The sequence below is a fragment of the Pituophis catenifer genome, unplaced genomic scaffold (assembly GCF_029215685.1).
Source record: "Pituophis catenifer annectens isolate HBS135680 unplaced genomic scaffold, rPitCat1.0.hap2 SCAF_3, whole genome shotgun sequence".
Classification (NCBI taxonomy): Eukaryota; Metazoa; Chordata; class Lepidosauria; order Squamata; family Colubridae; genus Pituophis; species Pituophis catenifer.
Genome location: NW_027256883.1, coordinates 192,465,441 through 192,483,893, shown reverse-complemented (window position 1 = coordinate 192,483,893; position 18,453 = coordinate 192,465,441). Strand labels below are relative to the sequence as shown.

The 18,453-nt window shown below is 40.2% G+C and overlaps 1 protein-coding gene across 1 annotated transcript in view; it reads left to right on the top strand.

Annotated features, from left to right (window-relative positions):
* The window catches only part of SULF2 (sulfatase 2), a 113,964-nt gene that overhangs the window by 87,794 nt on the left and 7,717 nt on the right, over positions 1 to 18,453 (top strand). Inside the window, exons 12-15 of the mRNA XM_070940035.1 lie at positions 10,035 to 10,287; positions 12,637 to 12,733; positions 14,283 to 14,377; positions 16,630 to 16,689. Coding sequence (XP_070796136.1) covers positions 10,035 to 10,287; positions 12,637 to 12,733; positions 14,283 to 14,377; positions 16,630 to 16,689 — 505 coding nt within the window. The remainder of the gene's footprint in view (positions 1 to 10,034; positions 10,288 to 12,636; positions 12,734 to 14,282; positions 14,378 to 16,629; positions 16,690 to 18,453) is intronic.

Here is an 18,453-nt window from a genome sequence, read left to right as displayed (position 1 = left end):
TGACCAGAAATGGCTAGTGGAACTGCAGACCAGTCAGGGGGTAAGGATTTCAAACTATTCTGTATTGTATAGGCACCAAGATGAGGTTAAACTCAGAATTCAGAATTTAGAAAATGACAAAAGTGGAGTAAATGTCTTTGGAGCATAGGAAGCTGTTTATACTCATGAGTCATCAGTAGAAAATGTAGAGGTTTGAGTTAGACAGTATTCTCATTCTACCTAGATATATCTAGCACTGAACTTGGGATCTTCTGAGCACAAAGACTTTGTTTTGCCCTTAATGATCTTCTTCTTCCACTGTTCCTAAGACAACATCAAATTTTCATGCGTTAGATTTCCTGTTTTTCACTTAGAAGTTGGAGATAGAAATTCCTCGCTTTCTGAAGATGACCTAAAATGCAACAGATCATATTAAATCTGCTATTATTTTCTCTCCTCTTACCTTCTAGTCTACATATTATAAATCTGTTTGTAATGCAAATTATATTTTATACTCACAATTTGGATATAATTAAGCCTAAAAGCATTAAGATTTCCCAGGGCTCCAAAATCTAATTATATGGAAATATCAAATATATTGCTGATATTCACGTACGTTTATTCTGTTATTGCATTTCTGGAGTTTCATTTCAACATAAGGTCCCATAAGCTCTTTGGAAAAGAGACAAAATTTCAAATTGTACATGAATATGTGAGTGTTTCCTCTGTATATTGCAAAAACAAACAAAAATACCTTATGATCAATCTATGATGTTAATTGCCATTTTTTACTGTTCCATCCTGAAGTGGCAGTTTAAACATGTATATCAATTGATGCTCAATAATTTAGACTTTGATGGTAAAATAACTACAAATGAATTTACATCGACATCGTATTATATTTATTTCTATGTATGCCCTTTTCATCATCCTTCTTTTAAAAAATCCCAGCAGGACTTTTAAAGAAAGGAAAACAGGGATGGGATCCAGACATAAAATTGGCCATAACAGAAATATTGAGGATGTATACTCTTTCAAGACATACATTAAAATACATTATGCACCATAAACTGTAGTTATTTTATAAAAGAAAGAACAAAATGCATGTATGAATTACAGCTATTTTGAGTAATAATGCATGCAAATAATAAATGAAAGTAATTTCAATATACCATGGAAGGAGAATCAAATAAAATTCAGCACATTTTATCAACCACAATCACATTTTACCCATCATGCAAATATCCTTACAGGAATGTCTTGCCAGGGTTTAATAACACGTCTGGAAACTCAGACTTACCCCAATCATGTAGCTGAACAGAATATTGGAATATATATAAGAATGATCCAGATTTATGTGTGGCCTTTAAAAATGGCTGCATTAATAGCATCATCACTTTTCTAATTTATCTGAAGGCATTAGATAATATTTCACTAAAATGCGCAGCCCAGGAAATGTAGATTTCTAGATAATGTCTTTACCTTATAGCTTTTTTTTTCATAGACTTCATCTACTTTTAGAAGTTGAGGGACTTTGCTGCTCTATATCTGACATAATATTTAAGCAATGTTTATTATTTTCACATTTATTTTACGCCTTGTATAAAATAGATGACAAAATAAATCAATTTTAAATTTATTTTAAGATACCATACAGTCTTCTCCCTCTGTTTGAAATGTACAGGACTCCTAGGCTCACAACAATTGTGCCCTATATGTACCTAAAACCATTTTTAAAATTGTTAAGGAAGAAACAGCTCTGTTCTTCCTATTGCAGCTGGGGCACTCCTCATCTGAACCCTGTGCTTTAACAAACATTCTTGAAAGATAGGTTCTTCACATATAACTGTGCAGTCTTCATTAAGATGCCAGCTCTATTCCCTGAAAAATCTATTATATAAGTAGCATACAAAAAGAGAGGAGCAGGTATATTTAGATCCTGATAGTTAAAAGAAGAATGGCAATATGGGACATCCACTGGAAATTGCTTAAGTGTAAAAGAATTTAGAGCTGACTTTGGAGAAAGGAAGGAAGGAAGGAAGGAAGGAAGGAAGGAAGGAAGGAAGGAAGGAAGGAAGGAAGGAAGGAAGGAAGGAAGGAAGGAAGGTAGGTTAAAGAAGAAAAGAAGAAGCAAGCCATTAATAGGAGGCATGGAGAAGAGATTACACAGTTCAGAGATTGAAGGCAGTTTGAGGAAAAAACTCAGAATAACCCAGACTTCATTTTTGTTTAGTACAAGGTAGGACACAGAGAAAATTGGATGAGTTTTCAAATTCCTAATAATATACCCTACAAAAATTATATTTCAGGAATCCTTGAGGTATTTTGTTTCCCTCTCACCTGAAGTAGCAGATTAAATTGGTCTGCCAGTAGTTCTGTGATTGGGATTCGACATGCCATTTGCAGTTATGGCATGTCGAATCCCAATCACAGAACTTCTGGCAGACCAATTCAGACCAAATCAGAGAACTACTGGCAGACCATTTGCAGTTATGGGTGACTTCCGATTTCCTATCTTACCCTTACAGAAAAACCCTTAACATTACAATACATCTGTCCAAAAGGTGCTTTTTCAAAAGGTGCTTTTTTGCAAGTGGACTTTCTTTGTTGTTCCTCAAAGACGTTTCACTTCTCATTCAAGCAGCTTCTTCAGTTCACTTCAGAACTGAAGAAGCTTCTTGAATGAGAAGCGAAACATTTTCGAGGAAAAACAAAGGAAGTCTAATTGCCTTTTGAAAAAGCACCTTTGGGACAACCATAATCTGAGAATATCCATAGACTTTAATGCTTTCAGTGGAGAGGATAGGAGAAGAATGAATAAGAATAGCCTCCATCCGCAAAGCAATCCCAGGATAGGATTGGTTTGCCCAACATGCAGTGAGATTTTTTCAAATTATAGGATATTATGTCTCTACGTTAAGAACTTAGCTTTCACTTCTTAATGAGAACTAATGGGGAAAAAAATCATCTCCACCTTTTGTTCATTAGAGGCAACCTATTTCTCCTCTGTTTTACACAAGAAGAAAAGGCTCTGGCCACAACCTGGGATAAAATATCTCTGCATTGGTTTCATTTCTCATTGTTCATGAATGATATTTCATGAGAAAAATATTATTTGTCAGTGAACTCAGATATAAACACTAATTGAGCAGGTAGAAACTAGCATTCAGTTGTGAATGGTGAGAGTTTAAAAACAGATAATAACAAGTTGAATATTAGCGCACTTATGTAAGTAAAAGTTTATGGTTTTCTAAGAAAACATTACTTCATTTCTCTGCAAATTACTGCAGTTATCCCAAGTGCTGCAATGTAATATTATAACACAATACAGAATCATCCCACCTTTTCCCTATTCTGCTGCCAAACAACTGATTTGTGAGAGAGTTAATGGGCCCTTTTTTAGTTTATAGAAATGCACGCTTATCAATTTAGGGTCTAAAAAGTCATGGAACGTTCCCAAAGATTATTTATTTTTCATTTATCTTTACTTAGGTCTCTATCTCTGACCAACTACCATAGCTATATATAAGCTGTTTTGACCAGTAGTGGGTTTCAATTTAGTTTGTTACCGGTTCGCTCATGGGCATGCGCGCGACACTTCTGTGCATGCGCAGAAGCTTCTGCGCATACATAGAGATGTCTGGGCGGGTGGGCAGAGCCTCCCGCCGCTGCTACCAGTTCGCCCAATCCAGGGGGAACCGGTAGCAACCCACCACTGGTTTTGACCTACAATATGTGTTTAATTGGTTCTCTTTATCTAGTTTTAGGAATTGTGTGGTAAACAGATGATATTTTAGGTCATACTTATGCAAGAAATATTGAAAATCCAGATGGGTTCGCAAATCTTTGAGCACCCACAGTATCAGTCAAAATGAAAAAAAAATAAAAATAAAGGCATTTGCTTCTTTGAATTTCATTGAAAAACACCACTACCTGTGTTGTTTGTATTAAAATCTCTTATTTGAAAGGCAAACAGTTCAACAGATTCATTTTTGGTAATTGGTTGGTTGTCTTTGAACATTGTTTAGAATTTATAAATGTTATATTCTCTTCAGGTTTTACAACGGGGTATGTTTTTTGATACCAGCAAATGGAAACACACGCCTCATAACAAAGGAAACCGATTCTTGCTGAGAAAGTCTCTTTTTAGTTTCTTCTTTTTGGGTGTAACTTCTTAGAATTTCCTCTTAGTATTAAAAGGGAAGGGAGTTTCCTCATTTTAGTCAAATGTTCCATAAATTAGAACCTACTTTTCCCCTAAAGCTATGATTCACCTGGCTGAGCCTCAGGTGGAGATTTAGAATCCCAGGTTAGTGAATAATTCTGTTGTACTCCGTGAATACTGTGAATAACGCAACAGGCCCATCACTTCTAAATGCTGAGCAAATTGTGACTCCTTCTTATGAATTATTAGAAATGGGACTCAAACAAAAAATAGTGGACATATATATTTCTATATGAATCAATACTCTTATCCTACCCAATGCTGCTGAGCCTGAGAAGCCAGGGTAAAGCCCTCCGGTGAGGTTTCCAATAAGCCATCTTTAAGTGAACTTAGAACAGCTGGCAATTTCTGGGAATTAAAGGGAGAATTTCAAATTGGAGAAGTTCCTGGGGTTTCATGACCAGAGGGAAGAGGAATTGCCATCTAGAATTTCACTCAAATGAGTAAATTGTGAAAGGGAAAACAAGAGAAATAGAATACAACAAAGCTTGAAACTGTGGTTTAAAGAGCAGGGATTTTTCTGGCTTAATAGGAAAAAGAAAGTTGAAATAGAGAACAACTAGAGATGAGAAATATGGAGTAATAGTCTTCAATTGCTGTTTTTCAGAATTCTCTAGATGGGAAAGCAGTTTCAAAGGAAATCAAAAGCAAAAGCCACCATAAAACATTAATAAAAGTTCTGTGGCTCTTTAGATTGCATGAAACATTTACGTTGAACATCATTTATTTTCACTTCTTTTCTAGCTTTCTGAACTTTTGCTGCCATCACATGGCAAGAATGTAGAAATAAACCATTTCATAAAAAGAAGTTCTATAAGAACATACACTAAAAAATACTTGATTACTTCCTTAAATTTAGACCATATAAAATCTTCACTCAAGATCTTCTGTAGGACAACTCATAATCCTACAGCAATAAATATTGCAGCAGGCACGTATCAATTCTGTAACTCTACAATGTCATAGTTAGCTGGAAGGTAATTTACGCCAGGAAAAGCTAGTTCAAAGTTAATTTAGTTTTTCTAAAACCTACCAAGCTTAATAAAATAAAATTATTCTCAGCTGTCATATAAAACAAGATACATTTTTGCAGTTTCATTTCCTTTGGCTTTTATATTTATTTATCCAGCCATGCATTTAGTTTAAGCTGGTTGTGGTTGGTCATTCTTAGTAAGCTACAATAAATTTTTCCCATAAATTTTCAATAAAATGTCAACAGTAAATTCAAAAGTACATTGTCAAAAAATTAAAATTATAACATATAAAAAATATAAAAATATGATTAAAGCAAATGATGTGCCCCCATTATAATAAAAGGTACCGTATTTTCCGGCGTATAAGACGACTGGGCGTATAAGACGACCCCCTACTTTTCCTGTTAAAATATAGGGTTTGGGCTATACTCGCCGTATAAGACTACCCCTCTTCCAACGCACACCAAATAAAAATTAAAAAAACATCAACTGGCTCACCCACAATGTAAAAGCAGCTGTGCTAGACCCAAAATGGCCCCTGAAACAAGCAGGAACCTCACACAGCCACAAAAAGCCCCAAAAAACAACTTTCACGCTTTACACACACACAACACAACACAACACAACACAACACAACACAACTGGCTCATCCACAATGTAAAAGTAGCTGTGCTAGACCCAAAATGGCCCCTGCAACAAGCAGGAACTTCACACAGCCACAAAAAGCCCAAAAACCCAACTTTCACACTTTACACACACAAAATTCCACATACAGCTTTGTGAGATTTTGTGTGTTTGTGTAGTTAGAGTGAAACACTACAGAAACACACTAAATCTCAGAAAGCTGCACAAATATTATTTTATTTTTATTTTTATATGAAAGCTAAATTTAAAACTTCCTAAACTTTAAATGGCTAGGTCTAAAAAAGAACTAAAAAAAACCCCAATTAACTATTTTTTTTTAAAGATCCCAAAGGGGAAAAAAACTTACGGTACCCAATAGAACAGGGGTCTCCAACCTTGGCAACTTTAAGACTTGTAGACTTCAACTCCCAAAATTCCTCAGCCAGCTTTGTTTTGCTGGCTGAGGAATTCTGGGAGTTGAAGTCCACAACTCCCTGCCTGCTTGGTTGCAGGCAGGGAGTTGCTTGCTGATGGAATGGATTCAGGCAAGCGAAGCAAGGCAAGCAGCTAAGGCAGTGGTTCTCAACCTTCCTAATGCCGCGACCCTTTAATACAGTTCCTCATGTTGTGGTGACCCCCAACGATAAAGTTATTCCTAAAACCATCAAAAATATGTGTTTTCCGATGGTCTTAGGCCAGGGGTCCCCAACCTTTTGGACCTCAGGGACCACCAACTTCATAATTTTAAATTTCGCAGACCACTAATATGAATCCAGTGCCCCGCTTGCTGAAGCACCTGGACTCCCAGTACGGGATGGGGTCCTTCAGGCACTCTCCATCCTCTCTGTCTCTCTCTCTGTCTCCCACTCTTTCTCTCTCATTCTCTCTTTCTCTCTCTCTCATTTTCGCTTTCTCTCTCTCTCCCTCTCTTTCTTTCTCTCCCACTCTTTCTCATTCTCTCTTTCTCTCCCCCCTCTCTCATTCTCTTTCTCTCTCCCCCTCTTTCTCATTCTTTCTTTCCCCCACTCTTTCCCTTTCTCTCCCCTTTCTCATTCTTTCTCTCTCTCCCACTCTTTCTCTCTCATTCTTTCTCCCCCTTCTCTTTCTCCCACTCTCTTTCTCTCCCCCCCACTCTCTCTTTCTCTCTGTCCCTTCTCTCCCCCTACTTTCTCTTTCTCCCTCCCCCTCTTTCTCTTTCTCTCTCTCCCACTCTTTCTCTCTCATTCTCTTTCTCTCTCCCCCTCTTTCTCTCTCTCCCCACTCTCTCCCTCTCATTCTGATTCTCTCATTCTGATTCTCTTTCATTTTCTCTCCCTCTCTCTCATTCTCTCTCTGATTCTTTGGTTCTCTTTGATTCTGTCTCTTTCTCTGTCTCTCATTCTCTCTCTCTCACTCTCTCTCTCTGATTCTCTCTGTCTCTTTCTCTCATTCTCTTTCATTCTTTCTCTCTTTCATTCTTTGTCTCTTTCTCTCTGTCTCATTCTGATTCTCTCTCATTCTCTCTTTCATTCTTTGTCTCTTTCTCTCTCTGTCTCATTCTGATTCTCTCTCTCATTCTCTCTTTCATTCTTTGTCTCTTTCTCTCTCTGTCTCATTCTGATTCTCTCTCTTTCTCTCTCTCTCTCATCTCATGGGCCAGCCAGTGTCTTGGGGCTGAGAGGAAGTCAAGCATCTCCCTGAGAGACTGAGGGCCGGAAGAAGTGTGGGAGCGAAGCACTACTTGAACTTGTGCGGCATGAGCATTCGCCTTGGTATATTTGCGCCAGCCGATGGCCAAGGCAGCCCTCATCTGTCTGCTGAAAGTGCAGCATCAGGATTCTGCCTTGCTATATTTGCAGCGCAAGGCAGCCTTTGTTTCCTGCTGCTTGGGACTCAGAGCGGTAAATAGCGTCTGATCCGGAGAGCAGCTGGATTTTGCTCTCTAATCCGGATGCCAGATTGGCCCCCTGCAAACTCTCGTCTCTCGAGGAGCGCTCCCTGAAGCGGGGCTGGAAACTTTGGTTGGACTGCTTGAGAGAGGAGAGCTTGCAGGGGGGCGATCTGGTGTCTGCAACGGAGAGCGGCATCCGGCTTTTTCCCTCCGCTGTAAGAGCGCTGTAAGAGCGGCAGCCCTCATCTCCTAATGCTTGGGACTGCAAAATCCAGCTGCTCCCCGGACCAGTCACCATTTACCGCTCCGAGTCCCAAACATTAGGAGATGAGGGCTGCCGCTCTTACAGCGCTCTTGTAGCGGAGAGAAAAAGCTGGATGCCGCTCTCCGTTGCAGACACCAGATCGCCCCCCTGCAAGCTCTCCTCTCTCAAGCAGTCCAACCAAAGTTTCCAGCCCCGCTTCAGGGAGCGCTCCTTGAGAGACGAGAGTTTGCAGGGGGCCGATTTGGCATCCGGATTAGAGAGCAAAATCCAGCAGCTCTCCGGATCAGACGCCATTTACCACTCTGAGTCCCAGGCAGCAGGAAACAAAGGCTGCCTTGCGCCACTCCTGACACAAATATACCAAGGCGGAATGCTGCTGCCGTACAAATGGAAGCAGTGCTTCACTCCCACAGCTTCCAGCCATCGCAAACGCCGCTTCTTCCCGCTTCTGCCGCCCCCTCCCCCACCGCCACAACAGCACCATTCATTCCGGATGGCGAGGGCTGTGCTCGTTTTTCTGTATTGCACCACTATCAAAACCCCTGTGAAAGGGTTGTTTGACCCCCAACCATTGAGCTAAGGTAAGCAAGCCAGGAAAATGCGCTGCGCACTCCCACCCTTTGCCTGCGAGCCCGGACGCTGATCCGGATGGCTGCAGAAGGAACTGGGCACCGGCTGTCATGTCTTTTCTGCTGTGCGGGGTTCGGCACCTGGGCTCCCAGGGTTTAAGCCTCTGGGCCAGCCCGTGCTGCTCCAGGATGTTAGCTTCGGGCTCCTTGGAATTGCTGCCGGGTGGTTCTTCCCGTTGGGGCGATGGTGGGTGGCTGCGAGCCTGGAAGAGGTGGTGAAATGCAGAGCAATACCTCGTGGGGAAGGAGTCCGCCGTGGCTCCCGCAATCCAAGCGACGCCGATCGCTGCCGAACCCCGCACAGCAGAAAAGACATGACAGCCGGTGCCCAGTTCCTTCTGCAGCCATCCGGATCAGCGTCCGGGCTCGCAGGCAAAGGGTGGGAGTGCGCAGCGCATTTTCCTGGCTTGGCGCCGATCCGGACGACTGCAGAACGAACTGGGCACCGGCTGTCATGTCTTTTCTGCTGTGCGGGGTTCGGCACCTGGGCTCCCGGGGTTTAAGCCTCTGGGCCAGCCCGTGCTGCTCCAGGATGTTCGCTTCGGGCTCCTTGGAATCGCTGCCGGGCGGTTCTTCCAGTTGGGGCGATGGTGGGTGGCAGCGATCGGCGTCGATCGCTGCGCACTCCCACCCTTCGCCTGCGAGCCCGGGTGCTGATCCGCTTGGACTGCGGGAGCCACGGCGGTGCTGGCCGGGCTGGGTCTGGTGCGGTGGACGGAGATGAAGGAGCAGCCTCGGCGGCAGCAGCAGCAGCAATTACAATGGGAAAAGCCATGGGGAAAGGAGGACGAGGAAGATCTGGCAAGGCGGTGCGAGCACTTCATGGCTCCTCCGGTGAGCGGATTGCGAGAGCTGCGCGACTGGGGCGGAGACATGCGAAGTCGCATGGAGCTTCTCATAATGGAGACTCAGAGCCAGGTGTGCAAGGCGCTGGCCCAGGTTGACCGCGCCGCCGCTTTCACCGTGGACTGCTGGGAAAGGAAGGAAGGTGACCCGAATTCCGGGGTAGAGTGGGGACGCGTTCCTTTCTCGTGGGCCGCGCACTGCCTGGCACCTCTTGTAGGTTGGAACTAATTCGGAGTACAGCTTCCCCTCAATGTTGCCGGCGCTCCCAAAGTGTCATCGGTCAGCGCCAGCAACTCAGATTCGGGTACCCGGCGTATAAGACGACCCCCGACTTTTGAGATGATTTTCCTGGGTTAAAAAGTCGTCTTATACGCCGGAAAATACGGTATGTTTCCCATAAGGAATGGAAATAATATTACATTGATAATAAAATTTGGTTTATGTATATAGAAATTGATTATTTTTCATAGAATTAGATCACTGTCTGAAAAAAATAATTATTTTTGAAAATAAAGAATTTTTCCATTTCTGACCTAACCAATTTTTTCAGCAATAAATTTTCTGTCAATCCATATCTGACCTGCTAAATACACATAAATTGTGTTGTTCATTTCTCATGTAGAATACAAGACAAGCTACATTCGAAGTCGTTCAATTCGCTCAGTGTCTGTTGAGCTTGATGGGAAGGTGTATAATTTGGATTTGGAGGATGGCTATCAACCTGTTTTACCATGGAATGTCACAAAAAAGCCCAAAAACAGTCAAGAATCAGGAGGAGGAGGAGAAGTTGATGATGCTAAGGATATGGAAGAATACAGTGGCACTGGCAGTATTTTTGAGAACACAGCACCAAACTTAATAAAAGTGACACACCGGTAAGTCTTTGAAGAGATTCATTAGTAGGTTGTGGTTTTTATTATTTATATACTTGAATATATATATATATATATGTAGGTCTTTGGTTATTCGGGTTTTCTCCCGCGTAAAATTGGAAGTGTCTTGGCCAAGACACTTCCAATTTTACGCGGGAGAAAGCCCAAATAACCAAAGACCTACATACAAACACCCGTGAAAACCTCAGAAATATTCAACATTATATGTACATACAAACATATATAGCTCTATGTATCAGGATCATTTATCTATCGGGGACAATAGTACACTGCATCATAAACAAGAAAGGAGGAAAAATTGCAAGTTACAGCTCTAGTAAAGAATATAGGTAGCTCAGGATTGAACTGTTCGGTTGTTGGTGTTCTCTGAGTGTAATGGCTAGTCTAGTGAAAAGAAGGACCAGGGGAGGTATAATAGCAGTGTTCCAATATTTGAGGGGCTGCCACAGAGTGGAGGGGGTCAAGCTATTTTCCAATGCATCTAAAGGCCAGACAAGGAATAATGGATGGAAACTGATCAAGGAAGAGCCCTGGTGGCGCAGCAGATTAAAGCACTGTTATTAACATCAGCTGCCTGCAATTACTTCAAATTCAAATCTCACCAGGCTCAAGGTTGACTCAGCCTTCCATCCTTTCTAGGTAGGTAAAATGAGGACCCAGATTGTGGGGGCAATAAGCTGACTTTTTATAAAATATACAAAAGTATGAAAGCTATTGCTTAACGCATTGTAAGCTGCCCTGAGTTTCTGGAGAAGGGCGGCATATAAATCATTTTTTTTTTAAAAAAAAGGAGAGATTCAACCTAAAAATAAAGAGAAATTTTCTGACAGTGAGAACAATCAACCAATGGAACAGCTTGCCTTCAGAAGTTGTGGGAGCTTCATCACTGGAAGCTTTCAAGAAGAGACTGGACTGCCATTTGTCAGAAATGGTGCAGAGTCTCCTGCTTGGGTGGGGGGTCGACTAGAAGACCTACAAGGTCCCTTCCAACTCTGTTACTCTGTTAAGTAAGAAAGATAATCAAGGAAGAACCCATACCTCAATCAAGGCTACATATAAACACCAGGACATTCTATTCTTCGATGCATATTACCTAGCCTGGTAATGAAAAAAACAAGCTTGAAGAACACCAAAAGCCCTAGAGAGGAAGGGCTCTCCTAGAGAGGAAGAGTCCATGCTTTTCTGCCTTAATATATGGGAATAAACAAGCAAAACCTCCTTCAATGATCGGGGCCTTGATTAGGCGGAGGGACTTATATGAGTAAATGAAATTGTGGACATGTATATGTCCAGAAGGGTCTCCCAACATGAAAGAAGCCTTCATTATGCAGTGGATAGACAATGGCTATGATGATACAAGCAAAACACTAGGCTTAACCCAATGAGCTAGGTGTATATTTCTTCAACTGCATTGTGTAATCCCCATAGTAAAAGGGCTTCAATATCCAACAAATAAGGTCCGCTTAAGAATTAAACATACTATAACATACACTGTATAAGCTTTAAAGTTTTCCATACAGTTGAGACGGGAACTTCTGTTGCTAAGTAATGCAGTGAGTCATCAGGTGACCTATTTTACAACCTTTTTTGCTACGTTCATTAAGCAAATTTGGCTTCCCCCATTGACTTTGCTTATTGGAAGCTGGCTGGGAAACTCACATGGCATTTACGTGATACTGGGATGCTGCCACCGCTGTAAATACAGACTGGTTGCCAAGCACCGGATTATGGTCAGTGACTGCAGGAATGCTGCCACGATTGTAAGTGACAGGTTGTGAGAGGCGCTTTTTTTCAATGCCGTCGTAGCTTCAAAGTGTTACTAAACGAATGTGCGTAAGTAGAGGGCCACCTGTAGGATGGCTACACCTAAGAACAAGTTTGCCTAATATATTTTGTTAAACGTTTGTCTATGTTTAACAAAATATATTATCAGGAATCTGACCGATTGTACAGCCAATCCATACTCAAGATCATACTCAAGTCTAAGTGTTTGTGTTTATACTTAGGCTTCTCAACCATTAGTAAGCTTTTACTTCTTCTTTTTTTTCTCAAAAAAAGTTTATAGTAATTTTTTCCTCCAAGTAATTCAAGACAGCACCCTTGGTTTTTCCCTATTGACATTTCAACCTCATAACAAACTTCAGTTTCCATTGCACAGATTGTTTACTCTTGGTTGCAGTAGGGGAGTTGCCCCTGTTCCTTTCCTGGAGTCACATTAGCTAAGCTAGCTCAAAACAACAATCTTCATGAATGTAACACTGTCTGTTTCCAACAGCTTGTCATTGCCTCCAGTATAATGACCTTTCTCTCTCTTTTTTTTTTTTTGAACAGATGCTACATTTTAGAGAATGACACTGTTCAATGTGACACAGACTTATATAAATCATTGCAAGCCTGGAAGGACCATAAGCTTCATATAGACCACGAGGTTAGTGTTTATGGCCATGTGAATCACCATTTGAATCACATTTCCAAATTCCAAGGAACCTCGAGTGGACTTTTTTGTCAGGCTTTAGTCTCAACAGGCACGATCTCAGTGTTGTCTCCTTGTCAGATCCCCCCAAAAAAGATCCATGTTTAATGAAAGCAAGTTAAATAGTCTGATACTAGCTTTGGCTGATGTCTGGATCAACTTTGAAATGAGAACATCTTAGAATAGAGTTGCTTTTTGATGATCGATTTAGCAGCCTGTGATTCAGGCAATTATGCTGACCAAACTAGGCTGCATACAATAGTTCCCTTTTATTCCTGGAAGAATTTAAAACAGAGGGGAACATCTTCTTAACACAGTTTTCCTTAATAAAGCCATAATCATCAGTTCTTCCTTTTGCCACATTCTGCATTGCCCTAAAGAATCTTAATCCTCTGGATACGATTTTAGGGGTAGAGGAAGCCAGAGGACATGAAGACTATTTCTGTTTGTGGAGGCATTCATCTGAGGCTCAGCCCCAAATCCTTCTGAAAATAAAAGGACATTGTTGAAGCTAATTTAATATCCTTAATTGCATAATGCACTAAAAGGACAGCGCAGAGAACATGTGGATAATAAGTTGCAGAATAAGTGGACATAAAATTATGCCTTAACAGTATGTTAAAGACACATAACTGTTTTTCCTATTTTCCTCTTTCCCTCAAAGTGCACATATAAACATACTGTACCTGCAAGAGGTAGTCTTTGACAATTAAGAGATTTACAGAAATGCACATCATTTCTCCCAGATTTTTTTTATTAATTTTCCCATAGATCATTGAACTCTCGTGATACATGATGCATGGGAATTACTTGTTGATCAATTAAAATAACCCCTAACTTTAAAAAAAATAATAAAAGAAAAAACAAGTCATCTTACAGTCTGGAAAAAACCACATTCGTTCCCAAAAAATGTCAGTTTAATTGTATGTGCTAGTATAAATTGCCCTGCCTTTGCTCTATCTCATTGCCTGCCAAGGTTTTATTGTAAATAAAGAAAAGTGGTGGATTTTTTTTTCTCTTTCACCTCTGCTATAATTACAGCAGTTAGGTATTCTTCCTCCAAAAGTCAAATTATGTACCTTGCTAGAAAATGTCCTTGCTGCTTCTTCCAAATTTCCACCAGTGAACTGTGTAGATAACGCGATACATGGTAATTATAGTAATAATCTTTTATGATGTTTGTGTGTCTATATTTTTCTTGACTGTACACCGCCTTGAGTCCTACGGGAGAAAGGCGGTATAGAAATATAATAAATAAATAAATAAATAAATACATACATAAATAAATAAATAAATAATCAATCAATCTGTATTTCTGGCTAAAGTTTGGAATTTTAGCATAAACTCTCCTTTAAAAAAAAAACATGTTAAAATAGAATAATTGGGATACAGGGAGGTTTTGAAGAAAGGAATTTAATGCCTAGTATCTAGACAAGTTGAATGATAGAAACTAAATCAATCAGTTTTGTATCCATCCATTTGCTCTAATTTTTTTTATTATTAGATTGAAACTCTACAAAACAAAATTAAAAACCTGCGAGAGGTAAGAGGTCATCTAAAGAAGAAGCGACCGGAGGAATGTGATTGTAACAAGATAAGGTACTTTGTCTTTGGGGTCAGAAACTGCAATAAGCAGGAAGTGATTATGAATTTAGGCAGAGGGATATAAGACACAAGACTATTTAGCAAACACAGCCATCCTCTTATTAAAATCAGATACTCCAATGCCTTGATAATCCCAGTGCCTTATTGTATCCAGTCCTGCAAGGCAGAAAAGAAAACCAGGAAACATTCACGTCTCATCACACTCTTCTATTAAAAACAAAAATAACATTTCAGACCAGTTCCTCTTACCTTGACATAGCTAACAGCCTACTGCCTTTTGGGGTTTCTTTCAAAATTTGAAATTTTCTAACCTTGGAAAGTACAAATTAAAGATGTTCAACCTTTTTGGAATACACAGGCCCCTGGGATTTATACCTAGTGCTTTTTAAATTATCTTGAAACTGAAATTCATTATTGGAAGAGCTGGAAATACCTACAGCTGATACGTTGTTTTCTGTTACACATCTTTCAGTCACTTTGAAGCCTCCCTGGTTACTTAGATTTCCCACTGGGAAAAAGCCTCTGAATGGGGATTCTTATGATCACATCCTTTGGTAACTCAGTGAAGTAATGGAAACCAGGGAACTAACTGGTTGCCTGCTGCAGAGACTATAGTACTAAGAAAAACATGATATTCAAACACTTACCCTGTGCTTAAGTAAATAAATACAAAAACACCACCCATGAGAATTTATTCAAAATTCTCCACTTCTTTGAAAGAAATTTTAAAAGCAAATTCCCTGCTGTCAAGCTGAATTCAAGCTGGCATTACACAGCCCTTGTCTGTTTCTAATTAGGGTAAGTAGAGAGCAAATGTTTAGCACAGAGTTGGCCAAAATCGCCTTCAGTCAAGATGCTCTTGTGGCCACAGCTTCCCATTCATTATCTAAACTCAGGAACTGCAGTATTCACCTCTGAAATGAGGAAGTTACTTCAAATCTCGGGTGGTGGTCCCTTGAAGAAGCTTGTGGGATCTGTTGCCTCCTCCTTAAGATCTTCTGTACTCAGATTTGTATTTTTCTACCACTGTAAAACTACTAAATAAGCAGAAAAAGTTGCAGCTTTTTAAAGAGTGAATAGGTTCACACCAGATCTAAAAATAATGTCGAAGCTCAGAGCTGACTATTTGCACATCCTTACTTGGCACCATGGCCAGAGAAGCTCCAAAACTTCCTGTTCCATGCATGGAAAAAGCTGGACAAAAGAAGCATAAAAATGTGATATTTGTTCTTCCACTGCCAGACACTCTAGAAAAATAAATTATAGTGATAAGTTTTCAAGCGGAAAGCATGAGACATTGCTTCTGCTCTCAGAGTATTTCTCTTATCAGGGACATTTCCTCAGTGACTTCTGTCATTATGTTCCCTCTTTCGTCACACTTAACATCCTGGGCTGCTCTTTCAATTCATGGTAGGAGCTGTTCCTGCCAGTGAGAAAAGAAAGAATACCAGTCTCTGTTTTAGGCCCAAATAGTGCTACTATTTATCTGAAGTCATCTAGCAAGCAGGACATTGTAAACCCTCCTGGTTTGGTCCAGGAGGGACCAAATGTTTGGTCCAATGGTTTCCAGCCGGTTGTATCCTCACACTCAGACGTTGTGTTTGCCTTCTTTCCAACTCCACATACTGCATTTCAGTGCTTGTAAATTTTAGTATGATCCTGAGATTTGTAATAGTCTACCTTTAATAAAGGTCAAAGTGAGAAATACTGCATGATCTGGACAGTGGAACCCTTCCATTTGACCATGTTGAGATTCAGCCTGCCAGCCGGAGTTATCATTCAGCTTCTCTTTCATATCAATGTCTATGTCATTTTTTTTTCTTTAAAACCAATAAATCCCTATATAAAAAGTAGTCCTTCAAAGTAGAAAAGTAGAATCTAGTTAGCTTGCTTACTTGCCTCCTCCTCCTCTTCCTCCTCTTTCAATTAGACAGTTACAAGGAACACTTAAACTGTAGCCTAAAGTGATGCAATATAGAGATTTTCTTTGTTTTAGAGTTTGTTGTGTATTTTCTCTTTATTGCATGGAAACAAAGCCAAATGACTTATAGCAAACTAAAACAAAGGTTTTGAACAGATCATGTATCCAATTAGAAGTCTGTGTTTTATATCATTATCCTCGTTTTCTCAGTTTTATAACTGCCCCTTTCTTCAGAGTGAAGGAGCACAAATATAAAAATATAGAAGAAAATAAAATAAGGAACTGTGTTTTAGATAATTGTAGAACTAGGATATTTGTTTTTCAGCTTCCAATCAAAACACAAAGGCAAACTGAGGCACAAGGGATCTGATCTCCATCCTTTCAAGTAAGTGCAGCATCATCTTAAATAGACAACAGTTGCGAAGTAGTTCCAGTTTAGTATTTCTGTCTTACTAATCAAGAAGTCTGAGAAAATTATAAATGCAATCTGCTAAGATGGCCATGGTTTACTATTACTTTTTTTTATAAAAAGTTTTTTTTTTATTTTTTACACAAACATGCACACATGTGCCATCGCTGACTATTGGGGGCGAGACATTGGCCCCCATGGAGAGGGTGCGTAACTTGGGTGTCCTCCTGGACGCACGGCTGTCTTTAGAAGAGCATATGACGGCCGTGGCCAGGGGGGCTTTCTATCAGGTTCGCCTGATACGCCAGTTGCGCCCCTTTCTGGATCGGGACTCCCTATGCACGGTCACTCATGCCCTCGTTACTTCCCGCCTCGACTACTGCAACGCTCTCTACATGGGGCTCCCCTTGAGGAGCACTCGGAGGCTCCAACTGGTGCAGAATGCGGCCGCGCGGGTACTTATGGGGGCGACATGGCGCTCCCACGTGACACCTCTCCTGCGTGAGCTGCATTGGCTTCCAGTGGTCTTCCGAGTGCGCTTCAAGGTGTTGGTTCTCATCTTCAAAGCACTCCATGGCTTAGGACCCGGTTACTTATGAGACCACCTTCTGCCTCCGATAACCTCCCACCGGCCAACACGCTCCCACAGAGAGGGCCTCCTCAGGGTGCCGTCTGTCAGGCAATGTCGGCTGGCGACCCCCCGGGGAAGAGCCTTCTCTGCGGGGGCACCCGCCCTCTGGAATGAGCTACCCCCAGGGATATGACTAATCCCGGACCTCCGGACCTTCCGCCGGGCCCTGAAGACTTTTTTATTTCAGCAAGCTGGGCTGGGTTAAATTTTTAATTGGGTAAATTTTATGGGTAAGGGGTTTTTAAATTGGAGAAGCCAAAGATAGTTTAATTTTGTTTTAATGTATTTTAATATTTGTATTGTGTGTTTTTAATTCTGGCTGTTCACCGCCCCGAGTCCTTCGGGAGAGGGGGCGGTATAAAAATTTAATAAATACTAAATACTAAATACACAAACATACAATGTATTTTTGCTGAACAGAGTATTTGGCCGGTTAACAAATTTAAACAGTTTTTAGTCCTTTCAACTAAAATTACAATGTCTATACCTCCTTTTTGCCATAGTATTTATTTTCATCTATTACCCTTCATTTTCATCTCTAATTTTAACCAAATTCCATTTTTCCCTTCTATTCTATATTAAACCCCTTCTCATTGTCATCTGTTTTTGTATCCATCATCAGATTAATTAATTTTGTGGTGTTACAGTTGTTCAATTCTTATAGGAATAGTAAACCCACTTATTTTATAACATACATTTCCTTAAATAATACAGTCCAACATTTTAATATAAATCAATTAATTATGTAAATATCTTTTTCATTTATATATTCAAAGAAGAAAAAAAAGAATATAAACATGGATATTCCAATTAGTTCCATTTTCATAAATCAAATAATTTTCCTCATATGTTCCTCCAAACCACATCTTAATCATTTCTACTTTCACCACAATATTCAATTAAAAATATTTCATTTATTACAATTTCCTTAGTTAAATTTAAAAATATTCTAGCTGTTATCCTCTAATCATATAGCTTTCCCCATGTATTATTCCAAATCATCACTTAATCATTTCTACACACACCACCATAAACCATTAAAAGTATTTCAATTATTACAATTTAAACTTATTCATATTTCTAAAAAAACCCCTCATCATTATCTAGAT